This window comes from Calypte anna, chromosome 3 (genome assembly GCF_003957555.1).
Source record: "Calypte anna isolate BGI_N300 chromosome 3, bCalAnn1_v1.p, whole genome shotgun sequence".
Lineage (NCBI taxonomy): Eukaryota > Metazoa > Chordata > Aves > Apodiformes > Trochilidae > Calypte > Calypte anna.
The window spans coordinates 69,442,153-69,466,417 of record NC_044246.1 but is presented as its reverse complement, the minus strand read 5'-3'; the positions used below and the strand labels follow the sequence as shown (position 1 = coordinate 69,466,417).

The 24,265-nt window shown below is 35.4% G+C and overlaps 1 protein-coding gene across 1 annotated transcript in view; it reads left to right on the top strand.

Annotated features, from left to right (window-relative positions):
- Positions 1 to 24,265, top strand: part of SLC16A10 (solute carrier family 16 member 10) — a 68,814-nt gene that overhangs the window by 28,293 nt on the left and 16,256 nt on the right. The window contains exons 2-3 of the mRNA XM_030446591.1: positions 11,263 to 11,407; positions 14,082 to 14,520. Of these exons, the coding sequence (XP_030302451.1) occupies positions 11,263 to 11,407; positions 14,082 to 14,520 (584 nt within the window). The remainder of the gene's footprint in view (positions 1 to 11,262; positions 11,408 to 14,081; positions 14,521 to 24,265) is intronic.

The following is a 24,265-nucleotide window of genomic DNA, read 5'->3' as shown; positions in this document are numbered from 1 at the left end:
GATTGGATGTTTTCATTGTAACAAAATAATTTTTGCAGAGTGGTACAATGTGAGACAACCTGTAATGCTAGAGAAAACATGTATACATGACAAAAGTTGCAGAATGTGTTCTATCTCAATTAAATTGTAGCTCAGATAAATACTGTAGTTTTAAAAGTACTGCACAGTGCTCAATTAGCTCAACTACTTGCCCATTTATTAGTTTTGTTTTGTTTTAATTGCTATGTTTTGCTGTGGAAGTACTTGCTGCCAATTGTGAAATATGAAAGCTGTATTCAAACGTCTGTGAAAAAATTTAGTTCTTTGTAGAGTTTAGCTAGATTGCTGGGTTTTTTAAAATAAACTCAGTAAAATTTGAAAACCAAATTTTAAAAAAACGTGCTGCAGAATATGAACTCAAAATTAATCTGGTGCTTCTTTAAAAATAGTTTTGAGAAGTGTTTGCTTTTGTGTTTGACCCAGTGGTGTTTCCTAAGAGAAAAACATTTTAATGATTGGGAGAGGGGGCCTGTTATTCAACATCTCAACAGGAAGATTTTTGTTTAAATTTTTTTGTACTTTACTAACTGTAAATATAATCCAACTTATAACTGTTTTCAATGTCTTGAAACGCTCATAGAAATCCTGTTGATAGTATGAGTAAATAAATAAAAACATCTTGCTTTTGATTTTTGCAAACTAAATACTAGACTAGATGGAACAGATGTGAATTCCAAATCTACCCAGAACTGCTTCAACAAGCTGTATCTCATGTCCTATATCTGTCACTGATTTATCTTGGTTGCATATGTAAAATATTATATGTGCAGCAAGTCATAGTCATGAAAGTTTATCAGCTGTATATAAAATTACTTTGTCTGTGCAAAGCAGCAATTTGTTCAGGTTTTCAAGATGCATAGCAACTCAGGCACTTGTATTGCTGGAAAATCAGGTAAAATTTAACTGCCTGAGGAGCTGGGCAGTAATTAAGGAGAAATAGTTTCTTGTCTCAGTGAGTGATATTGGCAGACCTGAAATTTTTTGAGATGAGGTAGAAGAACAAGGTCTAGAGTTAGTGACTGGATCACTTGGTTATAAGGGTTTAAAGGGCACAAGCTGAGTCACATGTGCATGTAAATGATACAAGGGGCACATGCTGATACAGAGAATTGCCCTGTTTATATATGATTTTTCTCATAATTTCTCTTATCAAGCTTTCCATAGAAATAACTGCTTTTTCCTGTTAATCCTCTGAAAGGGACAATAGTTTAATCTGTTTGTTTGCTGTGCAAAAACTTATGAGCCCTCTTATTTTACTATGTTTTCTGTATTTGAAAGGGAAAAAATGGGAGATATATGTGAAGGAAAATATGATGCTTGTAAATCCTCTTTTTTCCTCAGCCTGTGGAAAAAAGCCTGAACATTTAATTTGTAGTCTCAATTTTAATAATAATCCAGTTTTGGATTTATATTTCCATTTGCACATGTATTTGAGATGAAACTGGTAATTTTATTTGTAAGTAATGTGATGGGGTGGGGAGAAAACTAATATTTCTGTATGGAAGATAGGTATACTGAACTTCTTATTTATCACCTCGCTTCACTTTTCTTTGAAAGTCAAATGTAGCTTTCCATATAATTTGCTGCACAAAATAAGGTTACCATTGCAAGGAGAGCATTTTGTTTGTGCTTTTAATACCAAATGTAGGCACATGCCTCTGAACACTTCTATTATTTTGCATTGAAATATTTCAAAATAGACACTTCTTTTTCTATATAACTGCAGGTTTTTCCCCTCTAAAGCAGATGCTAGTTCACAGATCTTACCCCGAGAAATACTTATTTCTCACAGCATCTAAATGATTTGTAACTCACTTCTGTTTTATGTATTCTGTGTAATAATAACTTGGCTATGGGTAGTGTACTTATTTTTAATGGTAAGTAGCCTGTCCTCCTGCTGAAAATGAGGACTTGTAGTTTACCTATAAAGCCCTAAATGTGAGGTTCTTAACTGTTTTGGGGTAGATAGTGGGGGATTGTAGTTTGTAACATCAGGAATTAATTTAGATAGCAGTTTGAGCCTTGAAGATAGAGATTTAAATTGAGGTAGTAAGAGAATATATGCTAATATAATCTGTCCTGAGATCTCTGTGGAATTACTGAAATGTGATGGGGTCTCTTATCTGATTGGGATGGTTTCAGAAGGGTGGATTCATGTGAAAAGTTAGTTTGTGAGCTGCTTGATGCAAACTACACTCCTGAACTTCAAACAATGCACCAAACTTACTTGTGAAGTCAGATTTCTTTATCTTGTCTCGTTTTTATCTTTGAGGTGTCACAAGGGCTTCTGGTGCTGTAGTTATGGAATGCTGGTTGTGCTTTTTAGAAGACAACCAATGCAAGTGAGGTGGGTGAAAGGAAGACTAATAGCTCTATTAAGTGCTTAGGAATCTGAGTATTGAGTTTAGGAATTTGAGTTGTGAACTTTAATCTGTGGCATCTAAAACACAAGACCATTGCATGACATCTTTGGTTGCAGATATGCTCTGAATATGTGTGAAACGATTGGTTGTGAAAGCAGTTAGGATTAGAGCTTACTGGCAAATCAGGCTGTCATCTTTCAAGTTAATAGCTAATACTTAGGCAGAACGTTACTGATCCTAAATCAAAGCAGAATATGATCCTTCATCTGTTCGGTGTTTTAAAAAATTGAATAAAGGAAGAACTGCTCATTTGGGAGAGAGAGAGAGGGAGGGAGGGAAGTAAGCAAAGAAAAGGCTCTGGAATTCAGAACTGGAACCAAGTTTCTTTTTTAGGCTATTACTTAAAAATGGGATTACTTTGTGCTTTGAAAACTGTCTCAGACAGTCAGCAGAAAACATTCTTGTGTGACTTCTAAAAGGAAAAACAAGTGATTACAGCCATTTCTTATCGACTTGTTCCTTGTTTATTCTTCCTACCACAGCATTTTCAGACTTTATTGTCAAAGGTCAAGCTCAGTTTGCCATGAAATCTAAATGCATGTGTTTTTCTGTTAATGATTGACTTCATTCTTCCTTTAAAGGTTCCTGAAAGCTCAATACTTATAATTTCTATCAGCAATATCTTGCCTAACTGCACTTTTACTTATGAACTTTTGGTTTTAGCTTTTGCTAACTTAAGAATTTTTTTATTTTCCTCTAAATTTTAAACTACATAGAAGATCTGCAGTCTCTCTAGTAAAACTTGTTTGCCTATAAGAATAACTTTGTATTTTAACTCTTTCAGATTCCTATTTTGTGTCTTATAGTTTGAACAACATATTATGATCTATTTACTATGATATGTGCTTTGGATTCACCAACATTATGCCTTGATTCTGTGGAATTTTTTTTTAAAGGGGACATGGGGGGGAACCAGCAAGCTCCAAAACTCCTAGTGTTGTTACAGTGAGTGTACATGAGATGGTAGTTAAGTAATTAGCTAGTTGCAGTGGTACAGGATGTTTTATCAGTGCATGAATACCCACTTTTCTGACTTCTCTGTTTTCTTGCTTCTTATGCTCACAAGGACTTCAGCTCAGTAAAAACTGAGGTTGTGTAGTCATTTCTTAAGGAGGCAGAAGGTGAAACTTGTCTAGTCCTATTTATGTAAATGGTGACCTTTGGGGAAGATCACTGTATTAAGGATGTGTGTGAATCTCTTTTGGCACTTGGTCTTTAGTTATTGTCTTGCATCATGTTAGAGAACTTCAGTGGTGCACAAAGCCTTGGAAGAAATGGGTGTGCGTTCTGACTTGATGTAATGTTTGGTTTCATTTCTTATTCCCACTATCTGATCTTATTTTGCTAATTTTGCAAGGTATTGGTAAGTTTATGATTCTTTCTACCCAGTTCCATCAAGATGGAAATGGCATATACAAGCCCTAAGTCTCTTTTTTGGCTGACAGAAGGCATGTGTACTGAAGAGATTCTGTGCATGAGCACAGGAGAGCTTACAGCTATTTTTAAAATCTGTCAGTTTTATCTTTTCTGAATAGACTAATTTAGACTGTCTGACTTCATGTTTGCTGAAAAGAGGTTACACCTTCATGCTTGTGACAGCAAGTGGCTTGATAATGGAAACAGGGTGTCTGTTCAAAGAACTCTTAATTGGAATCCAGTGGGTCAGACATAGTTCTTGTATTCTGAATTATAAGTTCCAGTATCTTTCAATGATAAGGTTATTCAATAAAAGACTGGTTCCTCAGTTATTAGAAGAAGGAAGGGAGGGGAAAAGCAGTATCCTGTATTCCTATTGGACATTTCCACTAGTCCCTGGTTCATAATTATTTGTGTATTGGCTGTGATCTCTAAATGTGTTGTGGAAATCTGATTAGATTCTTCTGTTCTAATAATTCTGATTCTTAAAGCCTGCTCAAGATAACTGTGGTGTCCAAAAGAGATTGTATTTCCATGAGCTAAATTATCTGTGCCCAAAATATTTTAGAATTCTCATTTAAATTGGGCTGTTTTATTTTGTTTTGATAGTATTGTTTTAAAGAGAGCCTAGCTTAGATATCTGCAAACTCTGCTCTTGGAAGTAAGCAAACTGAAAGTACTAGACATGTAACCTGAGTTCAGAGTATAGGATACTTCCTGTGGCAGCATTAAATCATAACTGTATTTTTAGTTGTTAAACACATGTTTTCTCTGATGGAATCAGCAGATCTCTTTTGAATAGAACAAGCAGTGCACTTTTTTGACAGTAGGAATTCAAAATGTGACAATACATGCATTTCAACATCTTTTCTACTGACACAGTGTTCTGTGATCTGTGGATTGTTCTGTAATGACAACTATGTAGAAATTCAGTTGCTCTTCCTTTTGCACCCACAACTAATGAAATTCCTCAGAATTCATGAGAAGCTGCTGAGCAGTCTCTGGCACAGTTTTCACAGCATGTGTAAGCAAGGCATGTAGTGCTGAGCATTTCTTGTCTTTTTTTTTTTTTTTTTTTTTTTTTTTTTTTTTTTTTTTTTTTTTTTTTTTTGTAATATATGATGGGAAGGTAGGAAGTGACTACTTCTTTGGGTAGCTGGATAAAAATAGTTTTCCAGGAAACTGTCCTACAGAGGCTCTGTGGACATGGGAGAAAAAACTCATACTTACTGGGTCTAATGGCTCTGTTGGTTAATATACATTGAACATTTCCCTCTTTTGGAAATTAATAGCTTCCTCTAGAGAAATAAAAAGAAGATAATGGATAAAATAGGTGATACTGAAAAACAGTCTCTGGGTATTATAGGATATATCTGGATGGCCTGAGGGCCCCCTGTACTTTGGGGCATACTCAAAAAGGGTAAAACTATCAGTGGAAAAAGTGCATTAGTTGGAGGGAGACACAGTAGATCTTAGCAATGGATTTTATGTCTATAATAGTAAAAATAGGTTTACTTTAGATTTACTTTAAAGGATCTCTTTGACCTAGAATTTAAGGATGGCCTCAACTCCCTCCTGTTTCCTAAGGGAAAAACAAAAAAGGGTTTTAATCGTACAGCTTAATTTTTTTTTCCTTACCTGAAGTGGTATTTAGAGCTTTCCTAGACAAAATATTCTTGTGTTTTTGACTACCTTCATAGTGAAAAATGTCAACATCTAATGTGGATTTAAATTTTTTTTTTTTCCAGGAATATCTTGTAGTTTCAGTTTTTTTCTTTTTGTCCTGTCACTATGCACCACTGCAAGAAAAACTGGAGATTAGCTCTGTCTTCTTTGATAATCACCAGTTAGATGTCTGGAGGCGTTAATTAGATTTTTTGTGAGCTGCTGGTCTTTTCATCTACAGGCTGAACAATTTAAAACTGTCATCTGTCCTCATCTGTGAGCATGTTGGTGGCTGACCATTAGACTTTCTGAATGATTAATATGGCAGATTAAATTCAGTGCACATGTGTATGAGATGAGGAGAAATGTAATCCAAATACAAGCTGAAAAAAATGGACTCTACGTCAGTCACTACCTTTAGTGGGAAAATAAGTTCATTATTAGTTTTCTGAACATAGTTACTCTGAAGCAGTTGAAATACTTAAAAAAAAAACACAACAAAAAACCCCAAAGCCAACACGCAAACAAAAAACAAAACAAAAAGGAGTATAATTGGGAGATAGAACATGAAAGAAACTCTAAGTAGTTGCTTGCCCATGTTAAATCCCATGTGCAGTTCTGACTACCCTGTCAGAAACACTGCAGCTCAATTACCTTCACCTCTTCCTCTGTTATAGAGTCTATCTTATATACAAAGTCAAACAGATGCTTCATTTAAGCAGCATGAACAAATCTGATAAAGGCATGTAAAATAAGCTGCAAGATGAAATCTGTCATGGATGATTATTTTGTATTTCTTACAGCACAAGAATTAAAGTTTGAGAAGTTCAAAACAAAAAGGAATTTAATTTTTGTGGTGTTGTTGCTTGAGTGTGTTCTGAAACTGATTTAGAATAAAATGCAGTGAAGCTAAAGTAATATTGATGGAACTAAATGTTCTTGGAGAATTATTAGATGCAACGTTGTGCTTAAAAGGTTTCTAAGCTGCTTATTTGGAGGAGATGGCCAAGAAAAAAATATTACAGGGTACTAACCCTGTTCCGAGTGTTCTTACTTAAGTATTTTATATGCTGGGATTTATATACTGGGATTAATAAGACTTTAATTTACATAGTATTGTAATTTTTTTGTTTTTAAAAATAAATATAATGTAAATTTGATTTAAGCAGACAAGGAATTATTAATACTAGCTGGAGATGACCAAGATATCTTTGAACAATCATTTGTTTCCTCCAAAACAGGATCTCTCAAATTCTCTCTCATCACAAATTATCTTGTGGAAGTCAGTCTTCTGCTTTGCTTGTGTGTACATGTCCAGAATAGAAGAGCTCCTTCACACAGCCCATAGTGGAGTTATGGAGTAATTTGTTGTAAGATACTGCAGATACTGAAAAGTTGTGTTCTAGGAGAGGATGGAAATTCATGAAGGAGGAATCACCAGAATATTGTTAAATGCACTTGAGAAAAAGTGGGGTTTTTTTGAGAAAAGTGTTTTTATAAAATAGAAGGAAAATCCTCCTAATTATTATTGAAGCAGAGCTTTCAAGAGTTACAAAATATTTCAGTATTATAAGCTGAGAATGACTGAAGCAGTTTTTGTCTCTCGTTTTATACTTCTTTTTATTATGAGTTAATGTAAGAATTTTTTCATTATCTGCCATCATTATAGTTTGTACTTAAAAGTATTAGCAGTGTAGTTTGGCCTGAAATACTGCACTGGCTAGATAATGAGATGGTGGGAGAACTGGTTTTTAGGAAGAATGTCTTAACAGTGAGCAGAGGCAATTGTTTAGGAAATGGTTGGCCAGTCAGTTTGCTTAAAAAAAGTGAAGCTATTGGTCCTTGGGCAGGAGAATCTGTTACATTTTTTTATATGGAAAACTTGCTCTCACTTTCCACAGTCTGTGCTTTTGTCTAGGTACAGGTAGTTCCAAACAGATTATTCTAGAAGCCATTCAGTAATTTGTAATTATACTGCTGTCTTGGTTTTCTGCATAAGCTACAAAACCACACACACACACACACATATATATTTTTATGTGGGAAACCAAATATTTTTTACTTTATTTTGAATCTTCTATTTAAATAATCTTCACTTGTCTTGTATCTCTTGTCTTCCAAGCAGTAGAATCTTGTTCTCTGTGTCAACTGGAAAATTCTCAGGGGAAGATAGTAAAGAAAATTCTTGAAGTTCATGGAAGAATGAAGGGTGTTATTATTGTGTTAAGCCAACAACTTGAAAGACATTTGTGAGGATAAAACTGAAAAGATTCTTACTGTAATGCATAGAAAAATTTTGATTGTGAGAGCTACTCATCCATAGCATTCCTCTTTATTTAACATCACACATAATAAGGCATTCCACTGCAATATGATATTACTGCTTTTTTCTTTTTTGTCTCCTAAGTGGTAGTACTTGAGTCGATGTCCAAAAACATTTAACAGTTTGGCACATAAATACATATGTAATCTGGCTGTGATGATGTGGAATGAATTTGTTAGCACCTGTGTTTATTACTGAAGAGAAAAGACACTATCCAAAAAAAAAAAAAAAAAAAAAAAAAAGAAAAAGAAGCTGTCTTTCAAAACATAGTAAAATGGCAGCATATTTGTGGAGTATGTAGTATAGTTTCATAGCTGAACAGAGAAATATAAGAAATATAAGAATACAGAAATATAAGAATGCATAATTCTCAGACTATAGCTGAAGTACATAAGTTTTGGAATAATTTTAGTTATAGATAAGGTGGGCTTTTCTGTGATTGTGTTCCAACAGCTTAAAACCAATTTTCAGTACAGACTTGATCAATAGGCTCTGTGGTTTTTATCTTGAGGATAACTTCTTCCAGGGAAGTCTGGGAATTGGTTCTTCTGCAATTACATGCTTATAAGAGCTAATTCTTACTTCCAGTGCCTTAAGAAAAGCTTAAGTCCTTAACGTAGGAATAGCTTTTCTTCTATGGCAATCCAGATGGTTTGTGTATAAATATGAATACCATTACATGTAGCAATTAGGTGCTGTATTAGTATCTGAATTAGCAGCTCTGGAGCATGGCCAGCTTGTGGCCAGGAATGCAGCCAATAGCCTGGAGGAGAAATGTTTTAATTAATAACTGCTCTAGAGAGCTCTCATTATCCTGACAAGCTGCATTTGTAACTTTTCATATTACTTATTTGGGACAGTTGTAATTCGTAATAAAGAACTTGAAAAACAATTCATTGTACCTTTCTCAAGAAAGTAAGAAAGTGTGCAAATACTGGAAAACTTGAGCAAAGCAAAAAAATGTCTTTGCTCTATTGTATATGCTAATGAATTTCTTCATAGCATCAACATACTGTAGCAAGAATTATTTGCTCTAAGAAAATTAACAATTTACACACGTCCTGTTCTGCATGTATCAATTTTTGGTGCTAGATTTCTTGACAGAAGTTTAATACAGTAAATTTTCTTGAGCTTTACATACATGTGAAGTTAAACTTCAAGAACTCTTGTAATAAAGTAATGAAGCTTTTCATACAAGACATGCCAGCAACATCTCTTTGTATTTCTGTAGGGCACAAGACCTTCTTATTTAACTTCAAGGTGTAAGTTTAAAGGACTCTGGTGTCCATGAGCTTGATAAAGTGATAACGCTTGGGGCTTCCTTTTCTGCAGTTCAATTACAGTGTCACTGAAAAGCTTCATGTAAGGCCATTGCCCTTGCTTTTAACTATCTGTTGTGTAGCAAATCAGTGGTAACCTTTCTTCTCTTTTGGCTTTGCTTATCATGGTTGTAAAAAGAAGAGGAGATAATCAAGTAATGAGAGGCATATTTCTTCCATTAGTACCCGTAAGCATCAAGAGACAAAGTCAGCATGTTGTTGATAGAATGGAATTTGAGTGGAACAATTTCATTTCAGGCTTTTATATACTTATTATTTTAATAGCTCTAAAATATCTTAAAGATACTGTAAATTATTTAATTATACTAAGGAGTACACTACTTGCATCAAAGCCTGTGCTAACTGTAATTAAACAGCTGAACTTAATTTGTAGCCCAGAATTTAGTCTCACTTTATGCAAGCTACTTAAGCTCTGTTTCAGTTGCTCAGTTTTGTTACCTGTTTGTCTCCATGAGCAAGGTGCATGTACTTGTCCATGTGAGATTGGATTCCTGTAACCACTAATCCCTAGTGGGCTTGTCTAGTGCTACAGCTGCCTTTCTGTCCTCTCACACCTACGCAGCAAGGGTGTCAGGAGATTGAACCATTCCTTGGTTCAACCATTATTTGATACCCTCGTACCTTGATACCACTGTGAATCTGATACCAGTGAAATCTCGTGATGCCAACTTCCTAAGTCTCAGCTGCCTTTTCTGTTGGCCTTGCAGACGCACCAGGTGGCACAGGTACTTTGTAATTCTCAGTGCTGCCTTGCAAGTCACGCAGATGTGTTGAGTGCTGTTTGTGGTGGTGGAGCTGCCATTACGTTGAGCCATGTGTTATGTGTGACAGGAAGCCATGGACATTCTGCCTTTGTAGTTTCTTTTGTAGAACTGCAGCTTCCTTTGCAGAACTGCAGCACCTCTATCTAGCTTGCTCTGGGAAAGATAAGTAGAAGGATGAGGAGACTTGTGGAAGTTGAGCAGCTCAGAAGGCTTGCAATAGGCTGGTCTCCAGCATGTGTGGGAGCATTTACTCCCTCTGACCCTGGCTTACAAATTGTGGTTGGTACAATCTTATCTTGCAACATCAGGATAAATCTGGATTGTAACGTAGGGCAGATCTCCAACTCCTTTCTTGCCACATCCAAGGTGTGTTTGAGCCTCTTCCCTGACTGTGGAGGAAGAGAAAGGACACACATAAATTTGGTCTTAGCCTGTCAGTCATTGTCACGGGGGCCTTGCTCTTCCCAGTCCTTCCTGCTATCCCCTCATACAGTCTGGCAGGGTTAATCATGCCAAAGAAATGCAGCAAAGACCCATAAAAATACTTCATCCTTCTTTAAACTGTGCATTGAAAAACTCTACTGCATGCTCAAAAACCCCAATATCATCCTCTCCACCCTAGCCCCAGGCAGTTATGTCATGCTTCATCTCGATAAATGTTTGCCCTAGAATAAAGGGTTTCTTTTGTTCTAATTTCTGTTTTTCTCTAACCATCTGTTCTCTTTTGTCTGTCATTTACACTGTAAACTCTCTGAAAAAACACTTCTTTTGTTAGCTTTTTTGTTTTGCTTTATTTTCTTCAGTGCCTTGCACAATGGGGTCTTTATCAATCTTTAGGGCTTATTGGAGCTTTAACAACACTACTTCTAAGTTGTGATCTTGATAGATGTACTTGCAAATATTCTTCACTGGGTCTGTTGGTTATATATTTTTTCAGGCAATTTTAATTGCCTCTATCACTGAATGACTATTATTTTATCTAAATAAGCCTTTAGGAAAGAAAAAAGGAAAAGAAAAGTAATAATTTCTGTAGCTAGGTGAGCTGTTCTGTAGCTACTTGTAGCTGAGCTGATAAAATCTAAGTTAGTTGATTGCATAAATCGCTCAGGCTTCTTAATTTTTACCTTGTTAAGTAAATTAAATATATTTTTAAATATATTTGGATATTTTAAAATCAGTAGCCCAATTGTTTCACTCCTACCTATGATATTATGTGGCTGAACTAAAGCAAATACTAGCTGAAAGTTGTAATCACTTGGTCTTCTGAAATGTTATCTCTTTCTGTTCTGCAGCATGGGTCAGCTCACTTTCTATGGGAATGGTCTTCTTCTGCTCCCCAGTAGTCAGCATATTCACAGACCTGTTTGGCTGTCGAAAAGTAGCTGTCACTGGAGCTGCAGTAGGATTTGTTGGACTCCTTTCAAGTTCTTTTGTAAGGTAAGAAATTACTTTCTTTACTTCCAAAGTATTTTATTGCTTTTACACAAACCCATCAGCAAAATATGAACGAGTAAGCAGTACTACTTTATACTATCTGTTAGAGTAGGAACCTTGTTTTATTTGGCTTTATCTTTCAAACTACGACTTGTGGAGGCTGCAAGTGGTACTTTCAAGTTCAAAAGTAATTTGAAAAATACAATGTAACTTTATAAGAGCTCTCCTTATTAAAGAAGAACCACTGTGCAAATGTGAATCATCGGCATTGTTCTGGATAAGCCTCTTGCATACTTTCTCTGTATGCTGTGTTTTAACAGGTACATGAACATTAATTTTTTCTCCTCTACTTGTTTCCCCCCATTTGGTATTAAAACATTGTTTAAATGCTGATAAATGTAGGGCCTCAAGGAAGACATTAAGGTTGCAAATTTGATATTTTCTTCTATTCTTACTGGTCCAATTGCCAAACACCAAAAGAGTAAAAACTTTGGTATAATGACATATATGTCAGGATTATTTGCTTTGTTAAGAATATCTGGGTTCTTACTTGCATTATTGAAAAAGTCTGAACACTAGTGAAGTGTTTTCTCCAGATGGTACTTAACTGTACATTTCTGTAACTTTTACAGAATAAATCCTAAGAAGTTCAAGAATGGATGATTTATTGCATATGCACAGTGTAGAAGATGAGGAAAAAGGAAATTTCCTCATTTATTCAAGTAATCTAGTAGAAACTGGTTAGTGAAGACAGAGGAAGAAATAGCAGGAAAATAAGCCAGTTATCTCTATCTCAGTATGCTTTTTTTCCACCCTTAGCAGAGTCTGTAGAAGAACAACCTGAAAACAAAATTCAGAAGGGTATCCTACCTAAATTAAAATCTATCTGTACAGAAGAGTATCCTAGGTAAATGAAAATGCAACTATACAGACAGGCTTTTGAAAATGTTTTCTGTTGAACCAGATAGATGTGAGCTGTCTGTGATCTTGACCTGTATGGATGAATACCTGTGCTGTGTGGCAGCTGTGCTGTGCTGTTCCTCAGCTAATGTGTCTAATTTGGGCATCAGTTCCATGATGGGCAAACATACTGACAAATTCATAGGAACACAAGATAAATAGTTCTCTCTTAGGTAGTGTTTATAATTAATATTGGAATAACACATTTTTGTGAAAAAGACTTATTCTCTTGTTACTTGAGCAGGTATCTGATGTTTTTTTATTTTTTTGTTAATCCAAGTGGAAATATTTTGCTTAATTCATTTTATTAAAGGAAACAAACAGAAAAACCCACTTCCTGATATTTTAAAAGGCTTGTTACCACATGTGAGGTAGAAGTAGAAGAATGCATCTTGGAAAAGTTTCTTGCTTCTTGCTTCCAATTGTGTGTCAAGTGACAAAGACTAAAATAGCATCACTATTATAAATGTCATCTCTTGATAAAGGAAATGTGATATCCAATGGAAAAAGGGCACAGAAGAGACATGCAAAAAGAAGTACATTTCTAAAGGCTCTAAAAATATTTCAGCTTATTTGGATTTAGTTATAGAATTTTAGGAGCACTTTTAGAGGAGAGGTAAGTTCTTGGTAGAGTTCATTCCTTCTTAGTGAGTATTCTTGGTGTTCTATTATGTTACTTATGCTGAAATGATTTATGCCAATGATGTTATCAGTTAATTGAGGGAGGATAGCTCAGCTATAAAAGTCATTGTTCTACAATTAAAATACTGTACAGCAGAGAAATGTAAATATGATTTACTGCTGTTGTTACCTACTGATTTCTTAATATAAAATTTATCTCTTAAGAAGCTAAGATGTAAAAGCATTTGTAGTGCAGGAAAATATTTCACTATATATCATGTTGTACTCTTTGCATCTACAGATGGATGCAGAAGTTTTTACTTTGTTACATTCCTCCTCTCACTTTACAAATTCTGTTTATTTTTCTTGGATATTTTCCACGGATAAAGGTAATTAGTCTTTCCCCCCTTATGTTTTTTTTTCTGCTGGCTTACCTTGTGTATAATCAGTTTTAGAAACTGTTAGTTTGATGTGGAAAGCAACAATATTATGTTACACAGATATTCTTTTTCACAGTAATACATAAAGCCAGAGTTTGGGGTATCAGTCTTCTGTTAATTATTTTTTTCATTATTAATAATATAAACATTAATACTGTTCACTACTGTAGGTATTGTATTTTCCTAATAAACTGTAAATACTTGAACTGGGTTCATGTGGTATGTTCAGTATCACATTTGAGCTGATAGCACAGGGAAAAAATGTGTAAATGAGAACAGCATAATTTTATTTGGAAAAGAAACAAATGCCTCAAAGCACAGCAATGATTGAACTTATATTTGGTGAGTTCATCCTGAAAATTATTTTTAAAACTTCCTTTCAGCCAGACTATTTAGTGTAATTATATGTTAAGTATAGTTTTGATTTTTCACCTGTTCAACGAAGTCTATGAACTCTTCAGTGGAAAAAAATAGAATAATTGCTCGACTAAGCTGACACAGAGTATATCAACTAGAATTAAGTGCAAACTCTTAACTCACTCAGTTTATACAATGCCAATTCATTGTAAATCCGTGTTGCAAATGATAGGTGAATGTGAACATAGTGCTTAAGTAATATTAATAATATTTTTTTTTCCCTTTTCCTTTTGATGCAGTACCATTGAACCTCTCTACTTCACCTATGGAATCTTATTTGCCTGTGGCTGCTCGTTTGCTTACCAGCCATCCTTGGTCATTCTGGGGCACTATTTCAAGAAACGCCTGGGGCTGGTGAATGGCATTGTCACTGCAGGCAGCAGCTTGTTCACCGTGTCACTGCCCTTCCTCCTGAGCATCTCCATCAGTTCCGTCGGCCTCTGCAACACCCTGCGGGTCCTGTGCATCCTTATGTTTATCCTGTTCCTGGCTGGCTTTACGTACAAACCTCTCATTTCCAATGCCAAAGACAAGGAGGGAGGAAAGAAGGGAAAGTTCAGACTTCCTCCCGAAAAAAAGATTTTCAATTTCTCCGTTTTCAAAGTTCTCAGTTACCGAATCTGGGCTGTTGGGATCCCAGCTGCACTTTTTGGATATTTTGTGCCTTATGTTCACTTGGCAAGTGCACATTTCTTACATATATATGATGTATTTAAAGCTATAGCTATTTCTGTTTGTGTTATGGACTAAGAAAATGATTGGCAATAGGAAGTAGAATTTAAAGTGCAAGTAGTGTTGGGGAGAAACACAAAATTCTTTTTTATGTTGTCCGTGATAAAAGATATTCCAGTGCTCTAATCAGCACTATTACTTGAGATAGTTAAAAATTTATTTCCTTGTTCTGAATTTATATTCTAAAGTTTAGAATGCCTTACCTGTGAAAGAAGACATTAAAAAGTATTCTGTACTGTTACAGAGAGAATTATTTACTTTGATACTCAGGTGCATGAACTTCCTACTATGCATTTTAGAGGAATAGTGGAAGGAGTAAATAACAGAAAGTAGTTAAAATGTCTAATTTTTGTTCTTTTAAATTGAGGTATGTTCGTTAAAATGTGCCTTTTTAGGGTATATTTTATTGACCATTCTCCAGGTTTATTAAAAGCACTAATATAACTGATCTTGTCTGGTGCTCCTAGCTGCCAGTTCAGTTGGTTTTTGTTGCAGTAACTACAGTAACTGATAAAACTTTAGCTTGTAATGGTGGGGAAGCTGTGAATTGGCTTTTTCTTATAAATGTGCTAAAGTTGTTTCCTAGAAGAATTTTTTTGTGTAATATAATGCTAACCTAAGAAATATTAATGCAAACGAAAGATGCATTACATGAAATATATCTGGCTGGCATTCATTGTGCTGCTTACTTAAATTGTGAATTATGTTCTCAATGGGTACCTGCTAGTGCTGTCTAAATTGAACATGCAAACTGAAAGGCTTAAAAGGGAAAGGAGAACAAAAAACCCCCACACCCTGCAATAGGATGCTCTAGTCAGACTGTAACACATCCCCATGCTCAAGAGCACTTGATAAAACATGGACTAGTAGAACTAGTACCCACTATGAAATCAAAAGGATCACATTTATTATTCATTCGTGGTAGAACAGTAAGATCCATGATAATAAATGTCTTGAAATCTGTCAAAAAACTTCAACTCCTTAAAAGCCCCTGGGTTTGTATGTAATATAGCAAGTGATAGTTGTTATACTACTGCTACTGGTAATACATTGGTTAGATTTCTGAATCATGTATTTATTTAAAAAATTATGTTAGGGTGGGTGCTGGTTTTTTTCTGAGCAGCCATGAATGGGCTTTTATTCATGACTCTTTCTTGTTACTTAGGTATTTAATCATGCAGATCTAATTTTATAACCCTTAGACGATTTCAAAGGACTGTACAATTGGATGTGAGGCTATTGTGACATCTTTTGCTATTTCCACATAACTTTTGTAAACATGTTTTGGAAGAGAACTGTTCAGAGGAGTAGAAGAGAAGTGTTGTGGAGAAAGTTATTGGATAGACTGGAAGTAATGATCATTAGCACTGTGCAGGCACAGAACCTCTAAAATATATTTAGTTAACAAAAAGCTTGTAATTTTTTACCAAGACACTTGTGTGATTGCTTCTTGTTTCTAGATTGGGCTAAAGCTGCTAGTTGACTTGTAGAGGATAAAATCCTTTTTCTTTTTCTATATATATTTTTCTTTTTTATAGTGTGCTTTCACTCCTGTTGAGTGCTTTCCCCCTCCCTCCCCCTTCCCCTTATATCAGATTGGCACAAATTCTGGTTGCGAAATATATCTCCAGTACTTCAAAACAACTTGATAGAGGCTGTTTCCAATATAATGTTTGATAACACTAAAAACTATTCCAAAGTACACTTAGAACCTAATATTTTAACTATCATGTCAAAATTGCAGTAAGAGATTAGAATTCCAGCTTTTTTTTTTTTTCACAGAGATTTAGAGGAACCCTGAAGCTTAATTATTTATAACATAGACTCTTCAATGGTAGTCAGTTCTCTTTGTATGCCACTTTTGAGAGGGAAAGCTTCACAAGTTCTTGGAAACTCTTCACTGTTAGGTTTTATTATCAAAACTCCCTCGTGAAGCCCTCAAGTTATTGTTTTAATTTACTTGTCTCTAAATATTCCTGTAAATCAAAGAAGAAAATCTTAAACAATGTGCAGTAACCTCCTACTACTTTTAAGTAAAACTATTCTAAACAAGAAGCTTAGATTACATTCTTTGCTTTGCAGATAGCATTATTAAATGGAAAATAGCTTGAATTTTTTCTTTAATCTTTTAAAACATCTGAGTATTTTTGATTAAGATCTCTGTCCAAAAATTAACTTAGGCACTTCTCAATATACACAAAGAATACATGTAGGGCTGGAGTACTTATGTTCCCTGGGACTCTTGACCATGCTGTGAAATACTAGCCTAAAGTTTAAAGCCTAAACCAAACTTTTATTGGTGAATATTGTAGGTATGGTAAGAAACAGTAAGAACTAGAATAAAATGCCTCGTGTTTATTTAGACTGATAAGAAACTACGTAGGTACCATCAATATAATATTTCTGTTTGCTTATGTAAGTGGTCCATTAAGTAGTATGTAAATGTTCTCTAATCTTGCAGAAAGCTTGACATACAAATAGTTTAATAAAATAATCCTTAAGTTTACTAATGTTGAAGTGGAAAATTAAAACTTGAATTTCCTAAATAGTATTTTCACTTCCAGAATGTCTAAGATTTTTTTCTAATGTTCAGTCTGGGTATGTGATCAGAATAAGAAGAGTTTAATACCTGCAGGTCATATACTGAAGACTAGGTTGTAATTATTTTGTATGTGATTACCAAGAACAGATGTATCCTTAGAAGCAGAAATTCTTGTGGCAGAAAACAGGAATTCGAGTCACTTGGTTGGAGGATGCAGTTGTAGGACTATCAAGCTTACTCCTTGGGTCTTAAAGAATCAAGTTTTCTTGCTGCTACACCCATCTTTTCTGTAATTATTTCTACATAAACCTAAACTTGTTGGAGAATTCAGGTTTTCTTTTTGAACCAAGTAATCATCCCTTCAACTGAAATTTAATATTTTTGACGAGGAGGGAAAATATTTTTAATTAAGAGTTACTTATGTTTTTGAAAACATGAGTAAGTGAGGAACCATAGCATTATTTGCTGGTGGGCAATGATGTATGCTGCGGGGACAGTTTAAAACCTCAAATTCTCTTTGGTGCTCTACTTAGGAGAGTGAAAATACCAGTACTTATGAAGGAACAACATGGATTCTGCCCTTCAACACAGATAGGTCAACAGCAGCAGATAACTCTGGACTGTTTTTTTCCTAGTTTTGTCTGCTTTTGATAAACACGTTTGTCTTTTCAGAAGTATGTAAAAGTATGTACATACAGACAAATGAAAGGCTATAAGGAAAAAACCCCACAGCTTTTGCTGGTACATCTGCCAAACCAGAGATAACTTTCCTCAGCTTTTGAAAAGGAAAATTACTGTTGTTCCATTCTATGTTGCATTTTGAAATTGTAGCAATACTGGAAAAAGGATCTCGGACAAATGGCAGCTTTTCTTACTTGCAGTAAGAAAGAAATCTTATTCTGGGCTTTGGAATACTAGTATTGGTCAGGTCTTAGCATTAACTGTCTGCATTGTATTTGATAGAGTAAAAGCTGTTAAAACCAAAGAAAATAAACTACTCATGAATTAGACTCTAACTAAAATTAAACAAATCAGCAAACCAATTATATGGCATGCAAGATAAGATTCATATCAAGGAGCTGGTAAGAATTACCAGTCCCTAACTGGTAGATATCAGCTGCATGTGAAATAGCGTTGTATTCCTTCTGGTTCTTCTAGGGGACAACTAAAAAGAGAGAGCTTTTATTATCCCAGTTTAATAGGTGTCAAATTCTGTTACTAGTTGTTCCATTCCATATGATTTTTGTGGAGTTGTGTTGGGAGAAACACTACAAATAGGTTTTGACTTAATTTTTTTGTATACTTTAGCATTAATTCACATTGTTGAATAGCAAACTGGTAATTCATAGCATTAGTAAATGAAAATAATGTTATTTCTCTCAATTTTAAAACCAGTCTAAATAGCAGTGATTGGGAGCTTTTTCTTTTGATGTCTCTCTAAAATAGGCAGATAGCCAAATAAACCTTAGTACATTCAGGTTTAAATTGTGAGTCCACAACAGCAAACTGTTGGAATAATACAAAGCATTCCTTCCAAGTTGTTTTAAATCGGAATTATCTCACATGGAAATAAGTATATTTAAATATTAAGTACATTGGAAAGAAAGTAATACGTAGTCTCTGTGCTACTTCTTTTCCTGTGCTTGTTCTGCTAATAAATAATAAACAGAATTTGTTTTTCAGGAAAAAAAAATGGCCCAGTATTGAGCTGATATAGCAATATTCAGCCACTTTAAGGAATACTGGTGGGACTGAGGATATAATCTTAACTCTTTCTGTGGAAAGTGTCAGTCATGTAGTGGTTTGTCTAGGGATATTGACAATACCTCCATTAATTCAGTTTCAAACAAAGACATGGTTTGGTTTAGCAATTATTTTATTAAATGCCTCTTGCTAATGATAAGTCATGTCTTAGTGTTAGACACTGTGGAGAATGAAAAACTGAACTGAACAACCGAATAGTTAAACAAAATAGGGCAAATATTTATTACTCTTTACTTTTAAAATAACTGGTCAACAATGTGATGAAAATGTGTATTGATAGTCTACTTTCTAAGTCTAAACTTTTTAAAATAAAGACAAGGCATACTCTTAGAAAATGGTTATATCTATTTGAAAATTAGGCTTGTTGCTTAGTTATGGTTACAGGCATGTATACAAAGTTACCCTTTAATAAGCAATGTGAAAGTTACCATGAAACTGACTGTACTCTTAAAACTCAGAACAGCTCAGGAAAAATAGATTTTCATATTTCTCACCGTGCTTTGTTGTCCTTATCTTAATTTTCTAAGTTAAGCTGAATTCTCCTTTCAATGCTTATCCATGTTCAGATTCCACGATGGTTACATGTTTGCATGTGTAGAGATTTTTGGTTAGCAGCAGTTGTGTGGAGTGCCTGTGTTCTGTATTTGTGTGCTTTATGTGTAAGATATGAAAAAATGGTGTGTGCCTGGCCATTTTTTCAAACCATTTCCTCAGTAGAATCTGTCTTGGGATACAGATACTTTCCACTTGTAAACTGCACCCACCCCTAGCAAAAGCTTTGGGTCATTAAGAAGAATTACATTGGAAAATATGAAAGGTATAGAAACCACCCAAGTTTCCCCAAGTGGATCTAAACTGTTGTATGTGGACAAGCTATATGAAGGTCAGGATGAATATTACTGCAGTAGCTGACATTCTGCTCAACAAGACCCTGCTCATGTCATTTTCCATAACATTGCTTACAATTGTTTCTGTACCTTTTGTTACAGTAGGCAGGGCTTATAGAGGTGTTGTCAAGTTGTGTTCTCTAAATATTGGCAGAGGTGATGTGTCTAGATTGAGTCCTCATTTGAGAAATCAGTGTTCCAGTTGTTCTTGTAAGAGTGGTTATCTCCACATAGGTGGTGGTAGTTGCTTTCTGTTTTCTGCAGTGGGAGATGCAAGGACTCTGCTTAAGGACTGATAGTAGAAAGGAGTTATGTACATTGCAGTAAGTGAAGCTCTTCAGTTTGTGCATTCTGTGTGCACAGTCCTAATCTCAGATCGCTCTCCTACCTTTAAGTCCTATGTCCCTGGATTTGACAGTGCAGACAAGTAGAAGCACAGATATAAATGCTTTCCTTTCTGTCTGAGTGCAAGGCCTGATGAAATGTATGATGTTTACTGTGTGGACTCTAGTAACCAAAAATCTCTGAACTTAAATGCATAGAACACATGCATAACCACAGTAAAGTGTATACATATAGCACATTTTGAAGAAACTTGGTTCTTATAAGGTAAGTACTGTCTCTGTTTTTTGAACCACTTTTATTATGTCATAAATTTCCTCCTTTTAAAGTGTTGTGTAAAGTAATGTTTAATATCTAATAGATATGTCTGGATTTTTTTAGTCAAACTGGAAGGACGTCAGCCTCCATCACTACATTCACTTACTTTTATCTGCTACTGTTCAAAAAACCTATTTATTTCTTCTGTTCCCTACATCAGTCATTTGTCTACTACATCTTCTGTTTCCCAGAATCTGCTGTTACTCTGCTTTGGAATGATAGGATAGTATCTTTTAAATTATGTCCAATACTAACAGGTAACTGTGTCAAAAACATATTTCTCTGCAGTGTAGATAATCTAAAAAAGGTAAAACTGTAGGTATAGCTGCCAATCCAAGCACTATTACCTTTCTCATCTGCTTAACCTACCATGTTTCTGTCTCCAGCAGAAGACTAACAAGGCACTGGTTTTTTTTTAGAGGTCCTGTGTAATGATTAAGGAACTATACCTCTGAGCCCCCAGATCTTCAGTGGCTCCCCATACTTTACTTGCTTTTCTAATCTTTGCATTTATCTCCCTTCAGATCTCAACATCTGCTGCAGTTTGACTGCTCAGGTTAGTGACATTTTCCCCCTTTATCCACTTCTGTAATTATCCTGTGCACCTATTTCTTTCCCAGTGTTCCTCAGTGTTGACCTGGCAGTGTTTATTCTCAGCTAGATTTTCCACTTTTGACATAGGGGTGTTGGTGGGAAAAGAAAAATTATTTCACACTTGGAATTGTTTTAAAAACATATTTAAGCTGATTTCCAGATAAATACTGGAGGACCAAAAAAAAAAAAAATCATAAGTATGGAAAGAATAGAAACTGAAAAGAATAAGACTAATATTTTTCTGGGGTTTTTTAAGAAGTAAAAGTAAGTGAAAGCTTACAAAAAATTAGGTGGAAGGTATATACAGGTAAAAGCAATAAGATGGTGTCAAAAGATAAGTCTTGCTCAGGTCAAGGTAATGATGCAGATTGAAAGATCTGAGTTGCATTATGATTTCCTTTGGATCAGCCTCTAACAGCACATTAGTTAATATATTCTTGCACAATACAAAGTATTCTAATAGTAAGTGGACCATAGGTAAAAGTCAGATTAAATTGAAGTTTTTGTTTTTGTTGTGTTGGTTTTGAGGCTTTTTAAAAAAATGCTTGAAAACACTGTTTTAAGGGGAAACTTGGCATCCTGTCTTTGGATGATTTAAGCACCTGAACTGATCTAAACTCTTCAAGCTCCACAAGTGCCCAGAGGTCTGTGATCACATTTGATGTGTTTTTCTTGCTATTCTTAAACAAAGTAAAAAAACTAATCACAGACCAGCTCTTGGGTCTAGTTTTTGCTCCAAGAGGTGCACAGAAACCATCTTTGCTTTTTAAATCTTATTCAGACTTCTGAATTTCTTTCCATGTATTTTGAAATCTGGGAATCTAGTTCTTGCCCATTTGATTGCCAGTAATTGTCAAGGTGTGAGCTGTTTTTCAGGTTCTTTTCTGATTAGTTTAAATCTGTCATCACTATGGAGCAAAATGTTGCCTAGGGGAAGGGAGAGGTGGTTTTGGAGAAGGAGACTAGGATTGTAACTCTCTGTGTATTAAATGGAAGTGTGACTACTTGATGCAGTTTCTCTGGGCCCTGATCTGGTAGATATTTGACAGTGTATTGGGACTTCCATCTAATACTGACTCTCTTGCAAGTGTTTTCTTTTGTGTTTCCCAGTAGAATGAGACAGGCACTTCACCCAGCTTTACCAAAGCTAAGGTGATTATGAGCATTCCCACAAGTAGATGATGTCTGATATTAAAAATGTGTTATGAATGCTCTAAGGTTTGAGAATCCGTGTTTTTGTTTTACTCGCCTAAATTCTGTGGTTTGAGGAGTATAATCCTGAGAGACTTGATAAAAACAGTACAAATTCTGTTGTGGAGTAAGGAAGTCAACAATAGCATTATAACATGTAGGTAGATGAATCAATCCCTATTTTATTAACCAGTTAACTCCATCAAGTTAGTTGCTTATCATGATTCTCTTCACGATAGATAAGCAATACAGTCTCCATGTTTGTAAATTGTAGCAGTGGCTACTGTAATAGATGCTTTATTTTAATACAAATGGGTTGTACAATCTTGTCTGATAGTCTTATTAATTCTGCTGCTGAGTTGAAGAATTTACTTGAGGTAACAAGGTAACTTGAGGTATTATGTAAAATGGAAACCTATCCTTTTGGAAAAGCTTCTTGGTTCCTGGCTAATTTCATTGATGGAAGTAAACATGTTCATTCTGATCTTTGTCCACCTTCCAATGTTTCTTTGTCATTTTCCTCTCTGAGTTGCAGAACATACAATCATTGAATCGTCATGGCTGGAAAGGACCTTCAAGATCATTGAGTCCAACCATCAGTCCTACACCACCATACCCACTAAATCATTTCCCAGAGTGCCACCTCTCCCCGTTTTTTGAACACCCCCAGGGATGGTGACTCCACCTATCTGGGCAACCTGTTCCAATACTTCACCGCTCTTTCGGTGAATAAATTTTTCCTAATATCTAATATCTGAACCTCCCCTTGCACAACTTGAACCCATTTCCTCTTGCCCTATTGCTAGACAATAGGGAGAAGAGGCCAACACCCACCTCACTACAACCTCCTTTCAGGTAGTTGTAGAGGGCAATCAGGTCCCCCCTCAACCTTCTCCAGGCTGAACAGCTCATCAGACCTGTTCTCCAGACCCCTAGTCATCCCAGTTGCCCTTCTCTGTACCCTCTCCAGCACCTTGATGTCTTTCCTATACTGTGGTAGCCAAAACTGCACACAGTGCTTGAGGTGCATTCCCACCAAGGCTGAGTACAAGGGTAAAATCACTTCCCAGGTCCTGCTTGTCACACTGTTCCTGATAGAGGCCCGGATGCCATTTGTGTTCTTGGCCACCTGGGCAGAGTGAGTTCTCTCCTACTAAGTTTTTCAGGATGGCATATTCCAGAGACCTTGAATCAGTCTCATAGCTGTCTTTCAAAATGTTTTTCTGTCTGAGGGGTATTCACTTCACTTGTCTTCAAAACCTTTATTTTGACTGACTAAATCTTCTGGCTCAAAGAATAAGAAGCTTCTTCAAAGAGGAGGTTGGAGCATCAGGGTCAGGCTTCTGAACTGCTTCTCAAGTCACAATTTTTTTCTGCTGGTTAGGAATCCAGACATCTTAAGGTAATCAGTGAGAAGACCTCATCTCTTGATATGTAAATACTGTAGCTAATAACAGTCTTGCTTGTTGTATTATAATGGTGCTATCACTTTCCTTTTTTCCACTTACTACTTCATTTAATAGGTTAATACACAGTTTGTCCCACTTGTCCCATTTCGTCAGCTGAAAGCTTACCTTAAGTAGGTTTGTTGAACTGAATTTTCAGGAGCTAAATATATGCTTTCTATGAAATTTATGTAGCATTTGCAGCACAGTCTAGTTTATGAAAAAACAAGGAAGGAAATTAGGTATTTAAATTAAGTGACCATAGCTATTAACAGTTATTACTTTTAAAAAATAAAATCAGTTGCTAGTATATTTTTACACTTATTTCTGGACAAATGGCTTATGTCTATTACATTGCTCTTCCCTGTGTTCTATTATTTTGGACTAATGAAGTTTGACCTTATTTGTGTGGAAGTCAAGGCCAAGGTTATCATCACTAGACAGAGGAGTACAATGGATGTCTTTGTTTTTCTAAGTTAAGACTAAACTGGATGTGTAGCAGCATGCTTGCATTAACATTTTACTTAGGTATGCTAAACAAAATCAAATTATACTAGTAGCTTTTAAAGTTATAGAGAACTTGCTGTATTAGGCTTCATTTGCTTCAC